We start from the raw sequence: 20,659 nt of genomic DNA, 5'->3' as shown, positions 1-20,659 counted from the left end.
GGTCGAAGTTGACCCTCATAGTGCATTATGGGGCGAATCGAACTTCTGGGAAAGTTTGCCTTTGCCGGCGAAGGCGAACCACCCGAAGTTCGCCTGGAACCGTTCGCCAGCAAACCGTTCACTACATCTCTAACTACAAATCATGGGGCCCCCCGGCAAAACTTTGATGGGCCCTTAATGTTCCCACCGTTTCCCTTGCCTTGTGACACTCACAGCCTGGAGGCCCATCTCACAAGGGACATAAAACAAGTGTGGCCATCATAATCTTTACACCCATAACAAGTGTAGCCACAAAACCACCTGATCTGATGGATCAACCCCTTCATCAGAAGAAGAGTAGTAATAGTTGGGGCCCCCTTACAGCACTGGGCCCCCCTGCAGTTGTTGCTCCCCTGTAGTTTTGCCTCTGACCCCAGGCCTTGAGGATGGAAGATGGGTTGGCTCTTCCATGGCTGAAGAGGATGGCTTTATTTAGAGTAAAATATGGTTGTCCATCTATGGTCCTCGAAGGTCCTATTCCTGTGGTTATTCTGGGATGGAGTGCATGATTCACTCCCCTCTGTAAATTAGAACAATACTAAAAACGTGTGAGGAAGCCAGCCCTCGAGGAGCGAAGATGGACACCTCTGGACTAAACGATGGGACAGTGTAGGATCTCTTGGTTTCGTCTTACCTTCCTTTCTGAGCCTGCGTTCCTCCGCTGTCCTCCCCTCTCCACCATAGCTGAGTTTTGTGCTGGGGTTTCTCTTGGGCTTTGCCGGGGCTCTCCTCCCTGTTGGACCCCCTTCATTTCCACTTTCGTCCGGCGCACTGCCCACCGAGTGGCAGGACAGAGATCGGGGGGCCATGGCACTGGCACACGGGAGAGGAGCCCGCTCCTGAGATGCTGGCATCGTCATGAAGCCCATTCGAAAGTGGCGGCGGAACGAGGCCATGTCCCGAACCTTACCGGAGCTGGAACAGAGGAACGGAGAGATGAGAATGAATAACTTCTTCACCGCGGGACAAATAATGTCATCAAACAGATTAGAATGTTCTACAAACCATATTTTTAAAGAAAGGAGTTTTTCCTGCTATAATCTCTGTAAAGGTGGCCACACACATGACAATTTTTCTGTTAAATTTTTCCACAATTTATTGCACAAAAAACAATTGGTTGTACAGAAAAATTGCATTTATTTATATTTTTACATTCGGCTGTGAAATGTGATCAAATTTCAATTTTTTTTAAAGATAGGGTGTACTGAAAAATTCAGACCAGCTTTACCAAGAGTTACATGCTGTGTGTGACAGATTATCAAATTTTATTCCTGAATAACTTGTATGTAACTATTCCGTACATACCAAACTTTAAAGGACTCCAGAAGTAAAAAAGAAAGCAGTCAGTTCCGGACCGTTGTGCCCCGCTGTCCCGCTGTCCCGCTGGCCGCTTGCAAAGCTCGCTGACCCGTCAGTTGACCCGCAGTACGTGCTCGATGACGTGGCCGCGCTCGCTTGCGCAGCAGCGCCGACCTACTGACGGGTTGGCGCACTTCACAAGCAGCCACTGGGACTGCAGGGAGCCCCAGAGCTGCAGGGAGGGACCCAGAAGACATCTAGGACAAGAAGGACCAGATAAGTAAAGACTGCTTTTTTTTTTAAAATATGTAAATCTGTATTCCTCAGCGCTGAGACATCACCCTCTTCTGTTTTTATAGCCTGTAGTCACCCAGTGCTTGTTACATACACAGTGTCCACCACCAAGGGACAAACAACAAGCCAGGCTTAGTAGTTTTCAACAACAGGGGGGTACAATCTTTATTCGACAGTTTTTCATAAAAACACATTACTTACATTGTGGGTCCATGCAAACTGGACCCAAACTGCATAAAAACGCATATAAGGTATTTGCACTGACTGGTGTCAAAGTGCACCTTATCACACCATTCAATGGTCGTCACAGAGATAGCCCGTCTCTCCTTCCCGCTTTTTTTATTTACCTTGGGAGTCTTTTAATTACTGGTTGTAGAAACAACGAAAAAGAATTATGAAAGCGTGGGAGTGTTTATGTATATTATGAAAATGAGGAAATACTGTAGCACGATATGTAACATGAAAATAATATATATAGAAAAGTGATTATTAGGTAGAATTATAATAAAATGTGACTGTATTGTGCTTGGTTTATTAATTTATTGTAATATGCTGTATAAACAGAAATCATTGAGTGGTGCCGCAAAAAAAAAACTGTGTTAAATGAAGATTTAAAGAGGAACTGTTGCGAAAATCTTAAAATTTAAAACAAATACAAATAAGAAGTACATTTCTTCTAGAGTAAAATGAGCCATAAATTACTTTTCTCCTATATTGCTGTCACTTACAGTAGGTAGTAGAAATCTGACATTACCGACAGGTTTTGGGCTAGTCCATCTCTCCATAGGGGATTCTCAGCCCTTATTCTTTATAATGACATTCCCTGAAAAATCTTTATACAAAGATGCTGGTCAGCCTCCCTGCTCACTGCTTTGGCAGTTGGATGGAGCAACTGCCATTCACTAAGTGCTTTTAAAAATAAAGAAAACCCTGAGAACCCCCCCTATGAGAAGATGGGCTAGTCCAAAATCTGTCAGTGATGACAGATTTCTACTTCTTACTGTAAGTGACAGGAACATAGGAGAAAAGTAATTTATGGCTCATTTTACTCTGGGGGAAATGTACTTCTTATTTGTCTGCGTTTTCAATTTTGAGATTTTTGCGACAGTTCCTCTTTAAGTAGCAACGTGATGTTCAGTGGTAATTGTAAAACTAACCAGAGAATGATGATGGTGTGAAATATTGATAAACGTACAGAGATATTCAATTATAAATAACTCATATTAAAAAGGGAAAAAAATATCAAAAGCTGATTGAGTGAAATGTTTTCCAAAATCAACCATTTCATAGGTTACGGTCTTTAAAAAAAGTCCTGCAAATTGGAAATGCGATTTAGAGTGTAACAGAAGCCTTATAGCAATTTCTGGTTGAAAGAATTTCGCATTTTTCTCTTGTCGTGCACATTCTCTGCACAGAAAATATGATTTTAACTGAGAACTCATGTTAATCGATGGTCTAGTTCACACCGGAATGCGTTTTTCACACGCAGAAAAAAACGTGACATCCTGCAGCACAATTCACACTTAAAAAGCGCAAACCGGTAGCACGTCCTTTTGCGGCAGGGGATTTTACAGTAATTAGAGGCGTAATATCACTGTACACTTTCGCGATTCAAAGCGATCGCCATCAGCGCTTTTCTAAGCACTGTGCTGTGATCGCTTAAGAATCATGAGAAAATGCTGCAGGTAAAACATTTGGCGATTGTTGTTAACCGCGAAACACCCGCGATCGGCAGCAATCACAGCAACGAGATCACTGCGACGGGGTTACAATTGCACTAGGGCTGCGACAATAAGCGTGAATCGCCCACTAATCACCATAGTGTGACTGGGCAATAATTCTGCACATTGTGTGCGTTTTTTCTATCAGTTACGTTAGCTGCTGTGAATAACGTGCATGTTTTTCTGCATACAAACACACATGGGGCTTGATTCACAAAGCGGTGCTAACTGTTAGCACGCCTGTGAAAACCCCCTTAGCACGTCTAAACGAGCTTTTCGCGCGCAAAACTTCACTGGCGAACTCAGGGGGCTGTTCCGGGTGTCTGGAACCTCCCCCCTGCACTGAGCTGTGTATTCAGCCAGGGAAGCCCGCATAATATAAACAGCCTCATTCTCCCTCCCTTCTTACTTCTGGTGCTTCCCTCCAGCTAATAGAATGAGAGAGGCAGCCGAGCTTCCCTCACAACCCTCACAAGAAGATGCAGCCTACAGTGAGAGAATGTTGATTATGGAGTCCTGGACTCTCCACAGCACAGAAGTGTCAGACATGATGAAATTAGAGTGCAGGCAAGCTGGTAAATATGCACAGCATGATGCAGAGCTTGCCTGGACTCAGGGTCTGTGGGCAAACATCTGTCTGGTCTCTCCCCATTGTTATAATGACTGCATGTGTGGATAAGGTGTGGAACTGTGGATAACAAGCTGAAAAGTTTTTGACAGTCCCTAGACTCCAGGAGGGCTTCTTTCTGACTTGTGTGAGAGACTGACAGGGACAGGAGTCCGATTACAGGCAAGTAGCCTGTGTGATGTGGGACTTCAATACAGATAAGTTCTCTGCTCCATCTCCGGGGCTATTCTCAATTTCTCCACTCCTCTCTCTGGGCTAGTGCACGCCAAAATGACAATAGCAATCGCTAGCAATTTGTGAGTGTGATTTTGTGAAGTGATTTTCAGAGCGATTTTTGAATGAATTGCTCAAAAACATGCTACATGCAGTATACCTGCGATTTTGAAAAAATCACAACGCTGCTGTGGGAACACCCACATAGGGTAACATTAGCCAAGCGCTTTTCAAATCACTGTTGATTTGAAAAACGCTCAGAAGCACTCTTGGTGTGCACCAGCCCTCCCTCATTCACCTTTGTTTCCCTCTTCCCCTAGAGCTGACTGTGTGTTCTTGTCTTACAGGAAAGCTAAATAAAAGTGCAATCCTGGTGAGGCAAAATATTATTATTTAGTATTTATGTAGCGCCGACATCTTCCGCAGATGCATATATCCCTGCATCATATGGGTATCGCTTGCGCTATGTGAAACTATGTAGCATATTCCACTGAATTGTCCAAACTAAGTCTATCTCCTGTTCCTCTCTTGGGGAGTTGTTCCAGCGCTGTACCCCGTTCACATTTGCTGCTACCAGAAGCCCTCAGAAACACTCGTGTCCTTGAGTACTTCCAAAGATAGGCAGCTCCATAATACGCCAGCGCACTTTTGTGCATGGGCAGTATGGAGCCACCTGTATTCGGAAGCACTCGGGACATACGTGCTTCTGGACCTTTCAGGAACCCCCCCCTTAAAAATCCTGCGTTTGCCCCTGAACTTTATGTGCGCACTGCACAGAGCACAGGGCGCTCCGCGTGAAGTGCTCATTAAAGCCTATAGGACTTTGCGCGCGTAAAACTTTGCGCGCAAAACTTTGCGCGCGATCTGATTGAGAAATCCGGTGCTAACCTACTTAGCACCCTGGTTAGCACGTCTAAAGACTTTAGACGTGCTAAGTAGGTTAGCACCGCTTTGTGAATCAAGCCCATACCGTGTAGAAAAACGTGTGCAAAACGCACGCAAAAAAGACAAGTGTGTCCACTACCTAAAAGACTACTATTGTGAAAAATGTAAACATTTTAAATACAGACATATACAGACATATAAAAAGCACATTTCTCCCTTAGTAAAATGCACCATAAGTTACTTTTTTCCTATGTTGCTGTCACTTACAGTAGGGTAGGTAGACAAATAGATAGGGGATTCTCAGTATTAACTTTACAAACACACTCCCTGGAAATGATCTATACAAAGATGTCAGTCAGTTCACCTACTTGATTGCAACGGCATTTCAGTAAGTACTTTTGTAAATAAAGTTGTACCTGAGAATCTCCCATGAGGACATGGACTAGTCCAAAACATGTCAGATCTGTCAATATTTCACTATCTAGTGTAAGCAGCAGCAACACAGGAAAAAAGTAATTCATAGTGCATTATAGAGAGAAATGTAGCTTTTATATGTTTGTGTTTGTGATAGCTGCCTTGTACAAACAGCTTTAGTACAGCTTTCAAAACATAACATGCTGGGTTTCCAACCTTTTCTTCGGCTCCTCCTCTTTCTGCCTCCACTCTACCCGGCTCTTCCTGTACAGCAGATTCATGTCTGCCGCCTTGTCTCTCCCGAGATACGTCACGGCGTCAGGGGAGCTGGGGGTCATCTTCCGGAGCCTGACCTCTAGACTGCCCAGAGGGTGGAGACTGGAAGATAAACAACATAGCTAATTAGCAATAAAAGGTAACTGCAGCCACATAAATGGGACAATACGGCAATGGTGGAATCCAGCAGCCAGTCATACTGTGTCATCAGATCCTGCAATTGATCTCCAGCTGCTGTTGTGCATTATACCCTCACCTAAAGGATTATTGGGAACACCTGTTCAATTAATGCAATTATCTAATCAACCAATCACATGACAGTTGCTTTAATGCATTTAGGGGTGTGGTCCTGGTCAAGATAATCTCTTGAACTCCAAACTGAAGAATAGGAAAGAAAGGTGATTTAAGCAATTTTGAGCGTGGTATGGTTGTTGGTGCCAGACGGGCCGGTGTGAGTATTTCACAACCTGCTCAGTTACTGAGATTTTCACACACAACCAATTCTAGGGTTTACAAAGAATGGTGTGAAAAGAGAAAAACATCCAGTATGTGGCAGTCCTGTGGGTGAAAATGCCTTGTTGATGCTAGAGGTCAGAGGAGAATGGGCCGACTGATTTAAGCTGATAGAAGAGCAGCATTGACTGAAATAACCACTCGTTACAACCGAGGTATGCAGCAAAGCATTTGTGAAGCCACAACATGCAAAACCTTGAGACGGATGGGCTATAACAGCAGAAGACCCCACCAGGTACCACTCATCTCCACTACGAATAGGAAAAAGAGGCTACAATTTGCACAAGCTCACCAAAATTGGACAGTTGAAGACTGGACAAATGTTGCCTGGTCTGATGAGTCTCGATAGAGTCAGAATTTGGCGTAAACAGAATGAGAACATGGATCCATCATGCCTTGTTACCACTGTGCAGGCTGGTGGTGGTGGTGTAATGGTGTGGGGGATGTTTTCTTGGCACACTTTAGGCCCCTTAATGCCAATTAGGCATCGTTTAAATGCCACAGGCTACCTGAGCATTGTTTCTGACCATGTCCTTCCCTTCATGACCACCATGTACCCATCCTCTGATGGCTACTTCCAGCAGGATAATGCACCATGTCACAAAGCTCGAATCATTTCAAATTGGTTTCTTGAACATGACAATGAGGTCACTGTACTAAAATGGCCCCCACAGTCACCAGATCTCAACCCAATAGAGCATCTTTGGGATGTGATGGAACGGGAGCTTCCTGCCCTAGATGTGCATCCCACAAATCTCCATCAACTGCAAGATACTATCCTATCAATATGGGCCAACATTTATAAAGAATGCTTTCAGCACCTTGTTGAATCAATGCCACGTAGAATGAAGGCAGTTCTGAAGGCGAAAGGGGGTCAAACACCGTATTATAGTATGGTGTTCCTAATAATCCTTTAGGTGAGTGTAGTGTTGTCATGCTTTGTGAACCCCAAAAGCTACTTCTGAATGCAGCATGTGGAAGGAACGCCCCTCTAGCTTGACCTCCTGTATTGCAGAAAGATCAGCACACTCAAATGTATAATGCAAAACTGCAAGCTCTTTTAACCTTCCTGGCGGTAACCCCGAACTACGTTCGGGGTAAGCCGCGCAGGAGGTTTTCTCCGGCCCTGCTCGGCCGATTTGCATACTTTTTTTTTTTGCTGGATGCAGCTAGCACTTTGCTAGCTGCGCCAGCACACTGATCGCTGCCGCCCCGCGCCCGATCGCCGCTATCTGTCGCGGCATACACCCCCCCCAGACCCTGTGCGCTGCCTGGCCAATCAGTGCCAGGCAGCACCGAGGGGTGGATCGGGACTCCCAATGACGTCCCGACGTCGCTGACGTCGGCGACGTCATCCCGCCCCGTCGCCATGGCGACGGGGGAAGCCCTCCAGGAAATCCCGTTCTTCGAACGGGATTTCCTGATCGGAGATCGCCGAAGCGGCTGGGCTGAGCCCTGGGCTCGCTACATGATTTAAAAAAAAAACAAAAAACTGCTGCACTGCCTCCTGGCGGAATTTTTCATACCGCCAGGAGGGTTAATGCAAAAGGTTTCCATGTAATACAATTTGTGTTTAAAGAGAACCTGAACTGAAAATAAAAAGTCAAAATAACCATGCACAGGTCATACTTACCTCCTGTGTAGTCTACTCCTCAATCTCTTTCTCCTCTCCTGTGTCCTGTTTGTCCCCTGTGATCAATGGAATTCTCCGTCCTGCATTTTAAAAATGGCCATTACCCCATAACAGCTTCCTGGTCAGCACACTGTTAAACTGTAATATCACTCACTTGAGCCATAGGGAAACATGGACATTACCTTGCACGTTAAGTTGTAACAGCTGATATATAACTGACAGCAACTGGTATATTTCAGTTCTGACAAAATCTCACCAGAACCGGAAGGGATCACTGTAAGAAGAAAATGGTGAGCTTCTGAGAGTAACTGACGGTGAGGTAAGTATGTAATATTCATTTGCAGCTACGTCATGTGTTTATCTTAAATAATTGTACTTGCTTCAGGTTCCCTTTAACAAGGACCAGTAACTCGCGTCAAAGACACCCACAGTCCATCAAATGCCTGCTGGCCACCTTGTATATAAAAAGTCAGTGAGGGAATAGAGTCCAAAGTCCACACTCCCAAAAAATGTGCACATTTATCGGCTTGAAGATGGGCAAATGCCCAAATCAGCATTAGACCAGTGTCTGTCGCCATGATCTGAGACACATTTTGTTGGAGTGTGGACTTTGGACTCTGTTCCCTCACTGACTTTTCATACAAGGTGGCCAGCAGGCATTTGATGGGCTGTGGGTGTCTTTGGCACCTATCTACTGCAAGTTACTGGTACATAAATTGTATTACATGGAAACCTTTTAATAGACCTCGCAGTTTTGCATTATACATCTGACTGTGATCTTGCAATACAGACAGTTGAGTGACACCTGGTGCTCTGGTGGCTGGATCGTTGCACCTCAACTACGGCTAGGGGAGTGAGGCCGGGTATTTCTACACCTTGTCCTGAAATCTCATCTGAGTCGGTTTGTATAAAGCACGTGTAAAAAGACACTTGGAGATCTCCAGATTTGCCCAGAAGATGATTTGACACAATACTGGTAGTCAAGGTCTGAAAGCGAGTTGTCATAACCAGTGACATAACCATTACCCTGATCATCTCGGAGTCGCGCGAGGCATGGAGATGGAGATATTGGCATCTGGCAGGGTAGCCTGATGAAAAGTCCTAGCAGAAGAGTGTCTTGGTGACTTGGTGACATGTCTCTCTTATTCTGGTGGCATGCTCATTCCCTTCTGATCAGGTTCTTGGGCTTCCTGAAGGCAGCACCATTATAGATCATTATGTAACCACTGTGGTGGGGCCTGTGGACACTGGATCATTACAACCACGCCCTGGAAAAGGCCTTCAGTGCTGACTTGTGGACAATGGAGGGGGTTAGTATGATAAAGTGTAACAGGGCCTAACCACAGTGGACGCTGCACAGTCTCAGTTCTGTGACTGTAGATAGACTTTAGAGTGAAAATAAAAGCAGATCTGTAACGATTGTGGAACTTTCTCCGTGATCAGCGCACAACGCGTGCGCTGACGCGGCGGAAATCCTCCACAAGCGTGTAATTGCAGGCACCCAGCAAAAGGTTGTATATGTGTGCGCCAACCTAGTCGCCACCCCGCGACCGCGCACACACAACAGCAGATATGAAACAGGAACGCGATCGCGAGAGGTGCGATCGCCAGACGTGACACAAGGCAGATCAGAACAGAATACGAGGTTAGCAAAGGCACAGCAAATAATACAATGAGGAGATACGGAAAATAACAAACGCTAGCTAACCGCGAACACCGCACTCATTCGCAACAGTGCACGCGGTTATGCGCGGTCTCCACGTGATAAGCACAATAGAGACAAGCACGCCTAACTAACCATTAACAGACAAACATGAAACAGAGGACACGAGCGCTTGCTTAACGGTTACCTCACCGAGCCTCCAGCAAGCGATCGTAGCAGACAAGACAGACACACGAAAACAGGGACAAGAGAGAGAGATAGGATCCACAGCACTAGCGAAAGTGGCTAGCGCGATCCAGAAAGACAGAACAGAAGGATCCACAGCGTTAGCGAAAAGTGGCTAGCGCGATCCCAGGAGACAGAACAGAAGGATCCACAGCGCTAGCGAAAAGTGGCTAGCGCGATCCAAAGAGACAGATCAGAAGAGATAGCTGGTAGCAACCGCTGCACCAGCTATACTCCAAGAACAGAGATCAGAACCATTTCCTGTCGACCACCGTTGGGACAGGACAATGGCAACAGAACAAACAAACAGATAAACAATCCTAACTGCACTAGGGAAAACCTGCCTAGCGCAGATTCAGGAATTACTCTAAGCTGATCTTCAAACAGAGAGTAAGGCTGACACCCCACCAGGAGTGTTACATAGGACGAAATCCTTATGACCAGCCAAGCATTGTGGGAAAGACATAGTACTTATAGTACACGCCTCCAATGAATGTGGCCAGGCAATTTGCATGACAACGTATGCAAATTCCTCTGCAAGCACAAGCTGCAAAACTGACAGAAGCTCTTCTTTCCAGAGTCCTGCAGCATGCAAACCTACACAATGGTCAAAAGGCTGCCTGCCTGCACAGGCAGCTGAGCAAATCATCACAAAATCTGTGCTTTAGTTCTCATGAAGGGTGAACTAGGGTTAGAACCTCTGGAACCTCTATCTGCTTATTCCACCAATTAAGAGATGTCCCACAATCCTGAGGGAAAGGTGGGCACACTGGGCAGGGTTTCTCATCACACTGTGGACGGAGAGTAGACTGAGTTTGCCCAAAGCATGACCAAAGGGATTTATCCAGCATACTAAGAAGGAGGCAAAGAATACAACTAGGTGCAGACAGCCTTCAACATGGGGTGTTTTACCTTTTCATTTTATTATATCAGCCCAATACATTTATATAGTCATCTGCGATGACCTCTTCTGCAGCACTTTACAGAGTACATAGTCATGTCACTGACTGTCCTCAGAGGAGCTCACAATCTAATCCTACCATAGCCATAGTCTAATGTCCTACCATATTATTATTATGTATTACTATAGCAGTGACATCTCCTGCAGCACATTACAGAGTACATAGTCATGTCACTGACTGTCCTCAGAGGAGCTCACACTCTAATCCTACCATAGCCATAGTCTAATGTCCTACCATATTATTATTATGTATTACTATAGCAGTGACATCTCCTGCAGCACATTACAGAGTACATAGTCATGTCACTGACTGTCCTCAGAGGAGCTCACACTCTAATCCTACCATAGCCATAGTCTAATGTCCTACCATATTATTATTATGTATTACTATAGCAGTGACATCTCCTGCAGCACATTACAGAGCACATAGTCATGTCACTGACTGTCCTCAGAGGAGCTCACACTCTAATCCTACCATAGCCATAGTCTAATGTCCTACCATATCGTGGTGCTCAGCAGAGCTCGAATATTCGAGTAGCTCGAATATTCGAGCTCTTTTTCAGCTATTCGAGCTCGGTATTCGAGCTCTGAATAGCTGCAGCTATTCGAATGGGCTATTCGAGTAAACTCGAATAGCCCATTCACTATTCGAGCTATTCGAGCAAACGGCGCTATTCGAGCTCGGTACCGAGCTCGAATAGCGTCATAGCCCAGATTGATGTCCTTAGAGCCAATCAGAGGGCTCCCAGGCCCTCTGACGGCAGCCAATCACAGAGGGGGACCCTGGCCAGCTCCTACCCTATAAATAGCGGCCGCCATGTTCCGTTTTTCCGTCCTTGCCTGACTTTGTACAGAGAGAGATCTGCTCCTTTGTGCTTTGGCTTAGCAAGAGCTTTATTGTGGTCAACTACCTAGCGTTTTTGCTCACATACACCTCCTATACACACCTATATTGTTGTTAGTTAGATAGACATTGTATTTTAGTTAGTAGCTTGTGTGTTACATAGAGACAGACACAGCTGCTGCAGGCAAGCTTACACTGCTTTAGGCCTCAGGGCCTTGCCTGTGTGGGCAGCTGTCCTCCTGTCCTCTGTTAGTTTATTATACCAGTGTTTCTGCTGTCCTTTACTACTGAGTGATTGTATTTTGTAGTAACTGTACTAGGACACTCACTGTCACTGTCACTGTTTGTTCATAGCTCCTGCGTGTGTGCGTGCACAGTACACACACTCTATTTCCTTCTGATTACTATTGATTATTGTAATTTCTAGTTGTACTTACTAACTACTTACTACTAGGGACACTCAGTCACTGTTCATAGGCTAGCTCCTGCGCTGCGTGTGTGTGTGCGTGCACTGTCAGTACACACACTCTATTTCCTTCTGATTACTACTGATTATTGTAATTTCTAGTTGTACACTTACTTACTACTTACTACTAGGGACACTCAGTCACTGTTCATAGGCTAGCTCCTGCGTGTGTGTGTGCGTGCACTGTCTGTACAGTACACACACTCTATTTCCTTCTGATTACTATTGATTATTGTAATTTCTAGTTGTACTTACTAGTAACTACTTACTACTAGGGACACTCAGTCACTGTTCATAGGCTAGCTCCTGCGTGTGTGTGTGCGTGCACTCACTGTCTGTAGTGTACACACACTCTATTTCCTTCTGATTACTACTGATTATTGTAATTTCTAGTTGTACACTTACTTACTACTTACTACTAGGGACACTCAGTCACTGTACATAGGCTAGCTCCTGCGTGTGTGTGTGCGTGCACTCAGTACACACACACACTCTATTTCCTTCTACTTAATCTGATTACTACTGATTACTGTATTTTCTAGTTAGTGTACTAGGGGACACACTCACTGTTCACTGTTCACACTTATACTGATTACTGAATTATTGTATTTTGTATTAGTACTGTACTAGTAATCACTTAGCGATCTAATCACTTAGTGATTAGTGTCACCTCACCCACCAACCCACTCCATTAAAGTACCCCACTTTTTCACCCGCCCTTTTAAAAAACTTTTTGTTTACGCCCAAAAAATCAAAGATGTCTGGAAGTGGCAGCCAGCGCGGTTTGGGCAAGGAGAAGGGCAGCAAGGGAATCAAGAGGAGAGGGAGCAGCATTGTGGCAAGCCGCGGCCGCGCCACAATGCACAGTTCCGCAGCAGCAGCAGCAGCTGCGTCAGTGGCTAACATATCTCCTATAGCCACTGGCCGTGGACGCCTTGGGCGCCGCCCAGCAGGAGCAACTCACGCTGCAGAGACACAGCAGCAGCAGCGTGTACGTGTAGTACCTGCTCCTATTTTCCTCCAGCCGGGTCGGAAACGTCCCATTGAGGAAAAGGATGCAGACACTGTGGTGCAACTGATGACGGAGGATGAGCAGCCCGCCATCAGCTCTGCATCCGAGGCCTCCACCCTCACCACCACCACCACCACCCCTGTTCGCAGCAGCCGCCCAGCAGGGCCTGGGGAGGAGGCCAGTTCACCGTCAGTCGCCGACCTGTCATTCAGCAGTCTTTTGACCCCAGGCATCATGAGTCAATTGTCTGCTGTTGTTGGCGATCTTGAGGAGGAGATGCTGATGGGCACTTTGGGGGAGGAGGGATTGGACAGCCAGACTGTGGCGACAGTCAAGCAGCCCATCCATGCATCAGGAGAGGAGTTTGGGGGGTCATCATCCCAGCAGGACATGTTTCAGGACGGGGATGATGATGTTGACACGGTGACAGACAAAGACTGGGTGCCACCAGCTCCAGGGGATGTCGTCATCAGCAGCTCTGAGGAGGAGGAGGAGGATGCGCTTGTGGGCCTTGCAAGGAGGCGCATCATTGCAAGCATTGGCAGCAGTAGGCAGGTCCCACAGCCTGCTGGTGTCTCAGGCTCAGCAGCAGCAGCAGCAGCATCTGCCAGTACCACCACCAGCCGCACCCAAGCCCCCGCCCCAACCACCACAGGGAGACAGGCAGCAGCGGCTCCAGGCCGTAGGGGGTTGTTTTTGTCACCAATCTGGCTATTTTTCACCATGCCCACAGTGTACAGCAAGTACGCCACTTGCAACCACTGTCAGCGGAAGTTGAGCAGAGGTGCAGACCCCTTAAAGTTCAGCACCAGCTCGCTCATCAACCACCTTGCTGCGAAACATTTCCACCAGCATGAGGAGTTCCAGAGGCTGAAGGCATCTGGTGCTGGCAGTGGCACCACACCCATCACTGCACAGCCTTCAGCAGCAGCAGCAGCAACAGCAGCCACCCGCCCTCCTGCTCCTCCAGCAGCACCAGCAGGAGTGCGGAAACGCACTGCTCCTCCCCCCTCTGCAACTCCTGCCGCCGACACTGAGGCCTGTTCTGGCAGCCAGTCCTCAGTGGCCTCCTCTGCTGTGTCCGCTGATTCCCGTGCCAGCAAAAGGCCACGCCAGAGCCTTTTGAGCGAGTCCTTCCAGGGGGTGGTTAGGGCTCTGCCTCCCAGCAGCCGTCGCGTGCGGCAGCTGAACGGCTTGCTGGCACGGGCCATGTGCTCCCAACTCCTGCCGTACACGCTCGTGCAGGAGGGGAGCGATATGCGTGCGCTGCTTGCTTGTGCAGCCCCAGACTGGCAGCTCCCCAGCAGACACTTTTTCGCCCGCAAGGCCATTCCTGCACTGCACCGCTTTGTGATGGCCAATGTGGAGCGAGGGCTGGAGCACGCGGTTGGTGAAAGGGTCCACATCACCATGGACTCCTGGAGCAGCCGCTTCGGGACAGGCCGCTAACTGTCCTTCACTGTCCACTGGGTCAGCTTGGTGGAAGGGGGTGAGGATGGGAGAGCAGCAGCGGGCACAGCAGCAGCAGCAACACAGTGGGTGGTGCCACCCCACAGGGTCAGGGGAACTGCAGCAGGTTCCTCCGATCCTCTGCCATCCTCCGGCACACCTGGCCAAACCCCCCGCCTCAGCAGCAGCGTGAAGGCCCGCCACTGCCAAGCGCTGCTGCACTTGGTCAGCCTTGGGAAGACCAAACTGACGGCAACCTATGTGTTGGCCAAACTCCAGGAGCAGGAGAGGATTTGGCTGACCCCCAGAGGCCTCAGAGTCGGAGAGGTGGTGGCCGACAATGGGGCCAATCTGGTTGCCGCAATTGGCAGGGGAAACCTGATCCACATCCCCTGTCTTGCCCACGTGCTGAACCTGGTGGTGCAAAAGTTCTTGCGCACCTACCAGGGGATAGGCGAACTGCTGGAAACGGCAAGGAACGTTGTGCGTCACTTCCGGCGCTCGGCTGCAGCCTGTGCGAGCCTGGAAGACGTGCAAAAGGAGCTGGAGCTGCCACGCCATCGGCTGATCCTTGACGTTCCAACTCGCTGGAACTCCACCCTGGCGATGTTGGAGCATCTGGTTAAACAGAAGCACGCTGTCAACCAGTACCTTGCCCTGGCCACTGTTTCTGCCGCTCAGAGAAGGGACAAGACCAGCAACATCCCGTCCATCGTCCCCGATGACGACTGGAGGCACATGCAGCAGGTGTGCTTAGTGCTGGCTCCCTTTCTGCAGGCCACTAACATGGTGAGCAGGGACCATGCTATGGTCTGCGAGTGGGTGCCCCTGGTTTGTCTGCTGAACAGGGCCCTCGATGCTTTGCTGGAACAGGGAGCGGCAGCCTTGGACCAGCAGGAGTGGCAAGCAGCTGCACAGTCCACCTCTGAGGGGGAGGAGGAGGAGGACTTGGTGGAGGTCCCTGACCTCGCTGCTGATGAGGGGGATCAGCACAGTGCAGCTGAGTTGGTGCGGTGGTGGAGAGAGGATGAGGCGGCAGAGGAGGAGGATGAAGACAGCACTGCCGTCGATGTGCCAGCACACGTGGCCCGCCTCTTCCCAATGGCAGCGCACATGCTGACGTGCCTGCGCAAGGACCCCAGGGTGATCCAGATGAAGCAGAGGGAGGACATCTGGATCAGCATGATGTTGGACCCACGCCTCAAGGGGAAGTTGAGCCAGTTCCTGCCGCCTGCAGGAGGAGACCCAGCGCAACAAATAAGGAGCTTGCAGCAGGCCCTTGTTGAGCGCTTGGAGGAAGTCTTCCCCCAGCCTTCCACCCCCACTGTCCAGCCAGCACAGAGGCAGCAGCAGGTGCCTGCATCCAGCAGCAAGCGCCCCACAGACCTGCTGTCTCTCAGCAACGAGCTCTACAGGACTGTAGAGGCTCCGGCAGCAGTGACTAGAGAAGAGGTGCATGCAGCAGCATCCTCCTCCGGTCACAGCCAGCGCCTGACCCGCATGGTGGCTGACTACATGGGGTCCTACAGCGGGCTTGACAGCGATGTCCCTGTTGATCCCATGGAGTATTGGGTCAAGCGCCTGGAGATCTGGAGCGAGCTGGCGCAGTACGCCCTGGAAGTGCTGTCCTGCCCCCCTTCCAGCGTGCTGTCCGAGCGCTGCTTCAGTGCAGCTGGTGGCGTGGTCACCGAGAAACGCTCACGTCTGTCTCACAAGTCTGTGGACAGACTGACGTTTCTCAAGATGAACCAGGCGTGGGTGGAAGGCGAGTTCCTGGCCCCTGTTGTCGGCGAGAGGGGGACATGAACTGGCTGCCGGAAGAACCATCGTTAATGTGCCTTACCACCCTTTACCACCTCCTGGCTCCTGCTCACTAAGCCAGCCTGGTTCACTTTGACTATTACGTCACCTGCAGCCACACATTTTACATCTACAGTGGGCTGCTGTGTACTGCCCTTCTGCTGTCTGTCTGTCTGTCTGTCTGTCTGTCTGTGTTTCCCACTGCCAGGGTACACAGATTTACCTTCTGCTGCCGCTCTGCCACCAGCTATTACGTCAAACAATAGCTATATCTGTGTAATTTGCTGTAAAAAAAAAAAAAGTAAACCATTAAAAAAAAAGGTTTAATTTTTCTGAGGTGCCCGGGTTGAAAACTGTGTTGTCCCAGTTGTGTATTGGACACGATGTGGGCTGCACGACCGCTGTCTGGGACCTCCTGTTGTGTTTATTTACAGCCCTGGTATCAACGCTAGGTACCAGGGGTATTATGTCACGCTGCCTACCTACCTGCTGCCACACTCACACTACTCCTCCATTCCTCCTGCTGCTGCTGCTGTCTGTCTGTGTTTCCCACTGCCAAGGGTACACAGATTTTACCTTCTGCTGCCACTCTGCCACCAGCTATTACGTCCAACAATAGCTATATCTGTGTAATTTGCTGTGAAAACAAAACAAAAAAACCATTAAAAAAAAAAAGGTTTAATTTTTCTGAGGTGCCCGGGTTGAAAACTGTGTTGTCCCAGTTGTGTATTGGACACGATGTGGGCTGCACGACCGCTGTCTGGGACCTCCTGTTGTGTTTATTTGCAGCCTTGGTATCACCGCTAGGTACCAGGGCTATTATGTCACGCTGCCTGCCTCATTGACTGCCTGCTGCCACACACTCATCCTCCTCCTCCTGCTGCTGAATTTACCTCCTGCTGTCTGTGTGTTTCCACTGCCAGGGAGCACATACAATGGCGCTTCCACCATGCGCCACCAGCTATTTGTTACGCTCAAAAATAGCTGAATTTCTTTAAAAAAACAAAAAAATATATATACTTTTTATTAATACTTTGTGATATTATTTTTAGAGGTGTCCGGGTTGAAAACTGTGTTGTCCCAGTTGTGTATTGGACATGATGTGGGCTTCACGACCGCTGTCTGGAACCTCATGCTGTGTATTTACGGCCTGGTACCACCGCTAGGTACCACAGCCTATTATGTCTCGCTGCCTGCCTCATTGACTGCCTGCTGCCACACAATCATCCTCCTCCTCCTGCTGCTGCTGCTGAATTTACCTCCTGCTGTCTGTGTGTTTCCACTGCCAGGGAGCACATACAATGGCGCTTCCAACATGCGTGCGCCACCAGCTATTTATTACGCTCAAAAATAGCTGCGTTTCTTTAAAAAAATATATATATAAAAGAGAAATAAGTGAAGAAGAAGAAGACGATATAGAAGAAGAAGAAGATATAGAAAAAGAAGAAGACGATATAGAAGAAGAAGAAGATATAGAAAAAGAAGAAGAAGGAGAAGAAGAAGAAGAAGAAGAAGAAGAAGAAGAAGAAGAAGAAGAAGAAGAAGAAGAAGAAGAAGAAGATGATGATGATGAAGATGAAGAAGATGAAAAAGAAGATGAAGAAGAAGATGAAGAAGAAGAAGAAGATGAAGAAGAAGAAGAAGATGAAGAAGAAGAAGATGAAGAAGAAGAAGATGAAGAAGAAGAAGATGAAGAAGAAGAAGATATAGAAGAAGAAGAAAATGAAGAAGAAGAAGAAGAAGATATAGAAGATACCGAAGAAGAAGAAGTATATACACTACTGAACAGAATTTTGGACACAACTTCTCTTCTCTTTCCACCTTTTTTTTTAAAAGGAACATCCCCACATAATCACTTGCTGTTGTTACTTGGAAAAAAAGATGTTTCTTGCATCATTCACCTTCAAAACAAGTGTTGGAAGCTATTTAAGGCCAATTCGAATAGTCAGCTCGAATAATGAGCTCGAATACCGACTCGAATAGTAAGCTCGAAGTCCGAGGTCGAATCGAATAGTAAAAAATATTCGACTCGAATATTCGACCGAATTCGAATAATTTACTATTCGAATTCGACCAAACTCGAATAATAAAAAGGGGTATGAGAGCATCACTGCTACCATATTATTATTATGTATTTATATAGCACTGACAACTTCTGCAGCACTGTACAGAGACATAGTCATGTCACCGACTGTCCCTAGAGGAACTCACAATCTAATCCCTACCATAGTCATAGTCTGATGTCCTGACATATTATTATGTATTTATATAGCACTGACATCTTCTGCAGCACATTACAGAGTGCATAGTCATGTCACTGACTGTCCTCAGAGGAGCTCACAATCTAACCCTACCATAGTCATAGTCTAATGTCCTACCATATTACTATTATTATGTATTTATATAGCACTGACCTCTCCTGCAGCACTTTACAGAGTACATAGTCATGTCACTGACTGTCCTCAGAGGAGCTCACAATCTAACCCTACCATAGTCATAGTCTAATGGCCTGCCATATTATTATTATGTTTTTATATAGCACTGACATCTTTTGCAGCTTTTTACAGAGTACATAGTCATGTCACTGACTGTCCTCAGTGGAGTTCACAATCTAATCCTACCATAGTCATAGCCTAATGGCCTGCCATATTTTTAAATTGAACCTTAACTGGCCACGGACAAAAAGTTAGATAATTACATAGGTAGAGGGAAGCCCCTGGGCAGGTTGTTCACCTTGCAAGGACCCTTTGAACATATCAGAGCATGTTGGATAGGTTCTTGTGGTCGCTCTTCCCCCTGTGTATGAGTGAGCCTGTGTAAGCCAAGGCATTTGGCCACTTATGCAGGTGCAGTACGGCCGTGCTTGTTCATAAAGGGGAGCGCGGCAGTGAACTGTCAGGGTGTCATGACCAATGGCAGCGGTGGTGTTGAGGAGGAAGGGAGAAGCCTCTGGACTTCCCTCTACCTAGGTAAGTATGTAACTATTTGTCCTCCGGCCAATCCATGTTTGCTTTAATAACATTAAGGGTGAGGTTAGGGTTAGGTATCAGTATGGAAACTGATACTTGCCTCCTAGCTTCAGCATGCAGCCCTTGCCCAGGAATCCCAGCTGCTAGCCAATCAGGCCCAAAACCGAAGCAGCAAACACTAATAAGCTAGGGTGCGTGGTGCCCACCCGCGCTGGATCCACCTTTCCTCTTCCTGTGAGGTTGCTGTGAGGCGCAATGCCGGCCCAGGAGGACCAGCAGGCTGGGTTTTCACATGTTGATTTGACACGATGGGCATTGGAATGAACGTGGAAACATTTATCAGGCAGCACTTGGAGAAGCGTCTTATCTCCAGCCTCCAGCTCTCACCATCCCTGGAGGACTCACTGTTTACACTGAAGTTATTTTTATATCTTGTCTCCAGCTAATATCAGAGCTTATCCAGTAAACTAAGAATGACATTTGAAAGCCACGAGAAGGCAGAAAATCAGAGGAGCTTTCTACCAGGTTGGTTGCTGTGACCTTTTCAGTGCTTTTATGGTGCCTGACAGCCTTTCTGGATATCTGGATAAGGGGGGGGGGGGGGGGGGGGGAGGGGGGTTGTTGGGTCTGACAGGAACCATTATAGTGTTCACCGCAAACCTGAATCACAATTTTGTGTGGTTTACACACTCACTGCACATGATACGTAGAGTGGCATTGTGTATTGTGTGGTTATCTAATCGTCCAAGTATGAGTAGAAATGGGGTGGGGTATTTTTTAGTAAGGTGTGGCAGTGGCTATCTTACACTAGGCCCCAAGACTTTCTGCAGATCCTAGGCAACTGCCTAGGTTACCCTTTGTGGATGATCCGACTCACAGCAACACAATGCACTATATCAGCCTTTCTCAACCTTTTTACCCTGGAGGAACCCTGCAAGCAGTGGCGGCTCCAGGAAATTTTTTTAGGGGGTGCTATGCAGGTGCTGGACCAATTTCCGGGGGAGCTGACGACCTGCGGCAAAAAATGGGTGTGGCTACAACCTGTGGCGCGCGAAGCGCGCCGTGGCGAAAAAATGGGCGTGGCCATGCCCGGATGAGGGCGGGGCTAACTGTAATTTAAAGTGAACCCAGGGTGAGAGTGATATGGTGGCTGCCATATTTATTTCCTTTTAAACAATACTAGTTGCCTGGCAGCCCTGCTGATCTATTTGGCTGTAGTAGTGAACTGAATTACACCAGAAACAAGCCATGCAGCTAATCTTGTCAGTTCTGACAATATTGTCAGAAACTCCTGACCTGCTGCATGCTTGTTCAGGGTCTATGGTTGAAAGAATAAGAGGCAGAGGACCAGCACG

General features: G+C 47.7%; 1 protein-coding gene across 4 annotated transcripts in view; it reads right to left on the bottom strand.

The window, feature by feature from the left end:
• Positions 1–20,659, bottom strand: part of NYAP1 (neuronal tyrosine phosphorylated phosphoinositide-3-kinase adaptor 1) — a 218,979-nt gene that overhangs the window by 33,591 nt on the left and 164,729 nt on the right. For 3 of the 4 annotated variants that reach the window (XM_068273880.1, XM_068273879.1, XM_068273882.1), the window contains exons 3-4: positions 5,710–5,871; positions 674–954 (exon numbers count right to left, since the gene is read on the bottom strand). In XM_068273880.1, coding sequence (XP_068129981.1) covers positions 674–954; positions 5,710–5,831 — 403 coding nt within the window. In that variant the 5' untranslated portion in view covers positions 5,832–5,871. Of the gene's footprint in view, positions 1–673; positions 955–2,360; positions 2,394–5,709; positions 5,872–20,659 lie in introns of those variants that run through there. The other variant, XM_068273881.1, reaches the window with a different exon arrangement.

Source organism: Hyperolius riggenbachi, chromosome 3 (assembly GCF_040937935.1).
Source record: "Hyperolius riggenbachi isolate aHypRig1 chromosome 3, aHypRig1.pri, whole genome shotgun sequence".
NCBI lineage: Eukaryota > Metazoa > Chordata > Amphibia > Anura > Hyperoliidae > Hyperolius > Hyperolius riggenbachi.
Note: the sequence above shows the minus strand (reverse complement) of the source record. Positions and strands in the feature narration are given on the sequence as shown.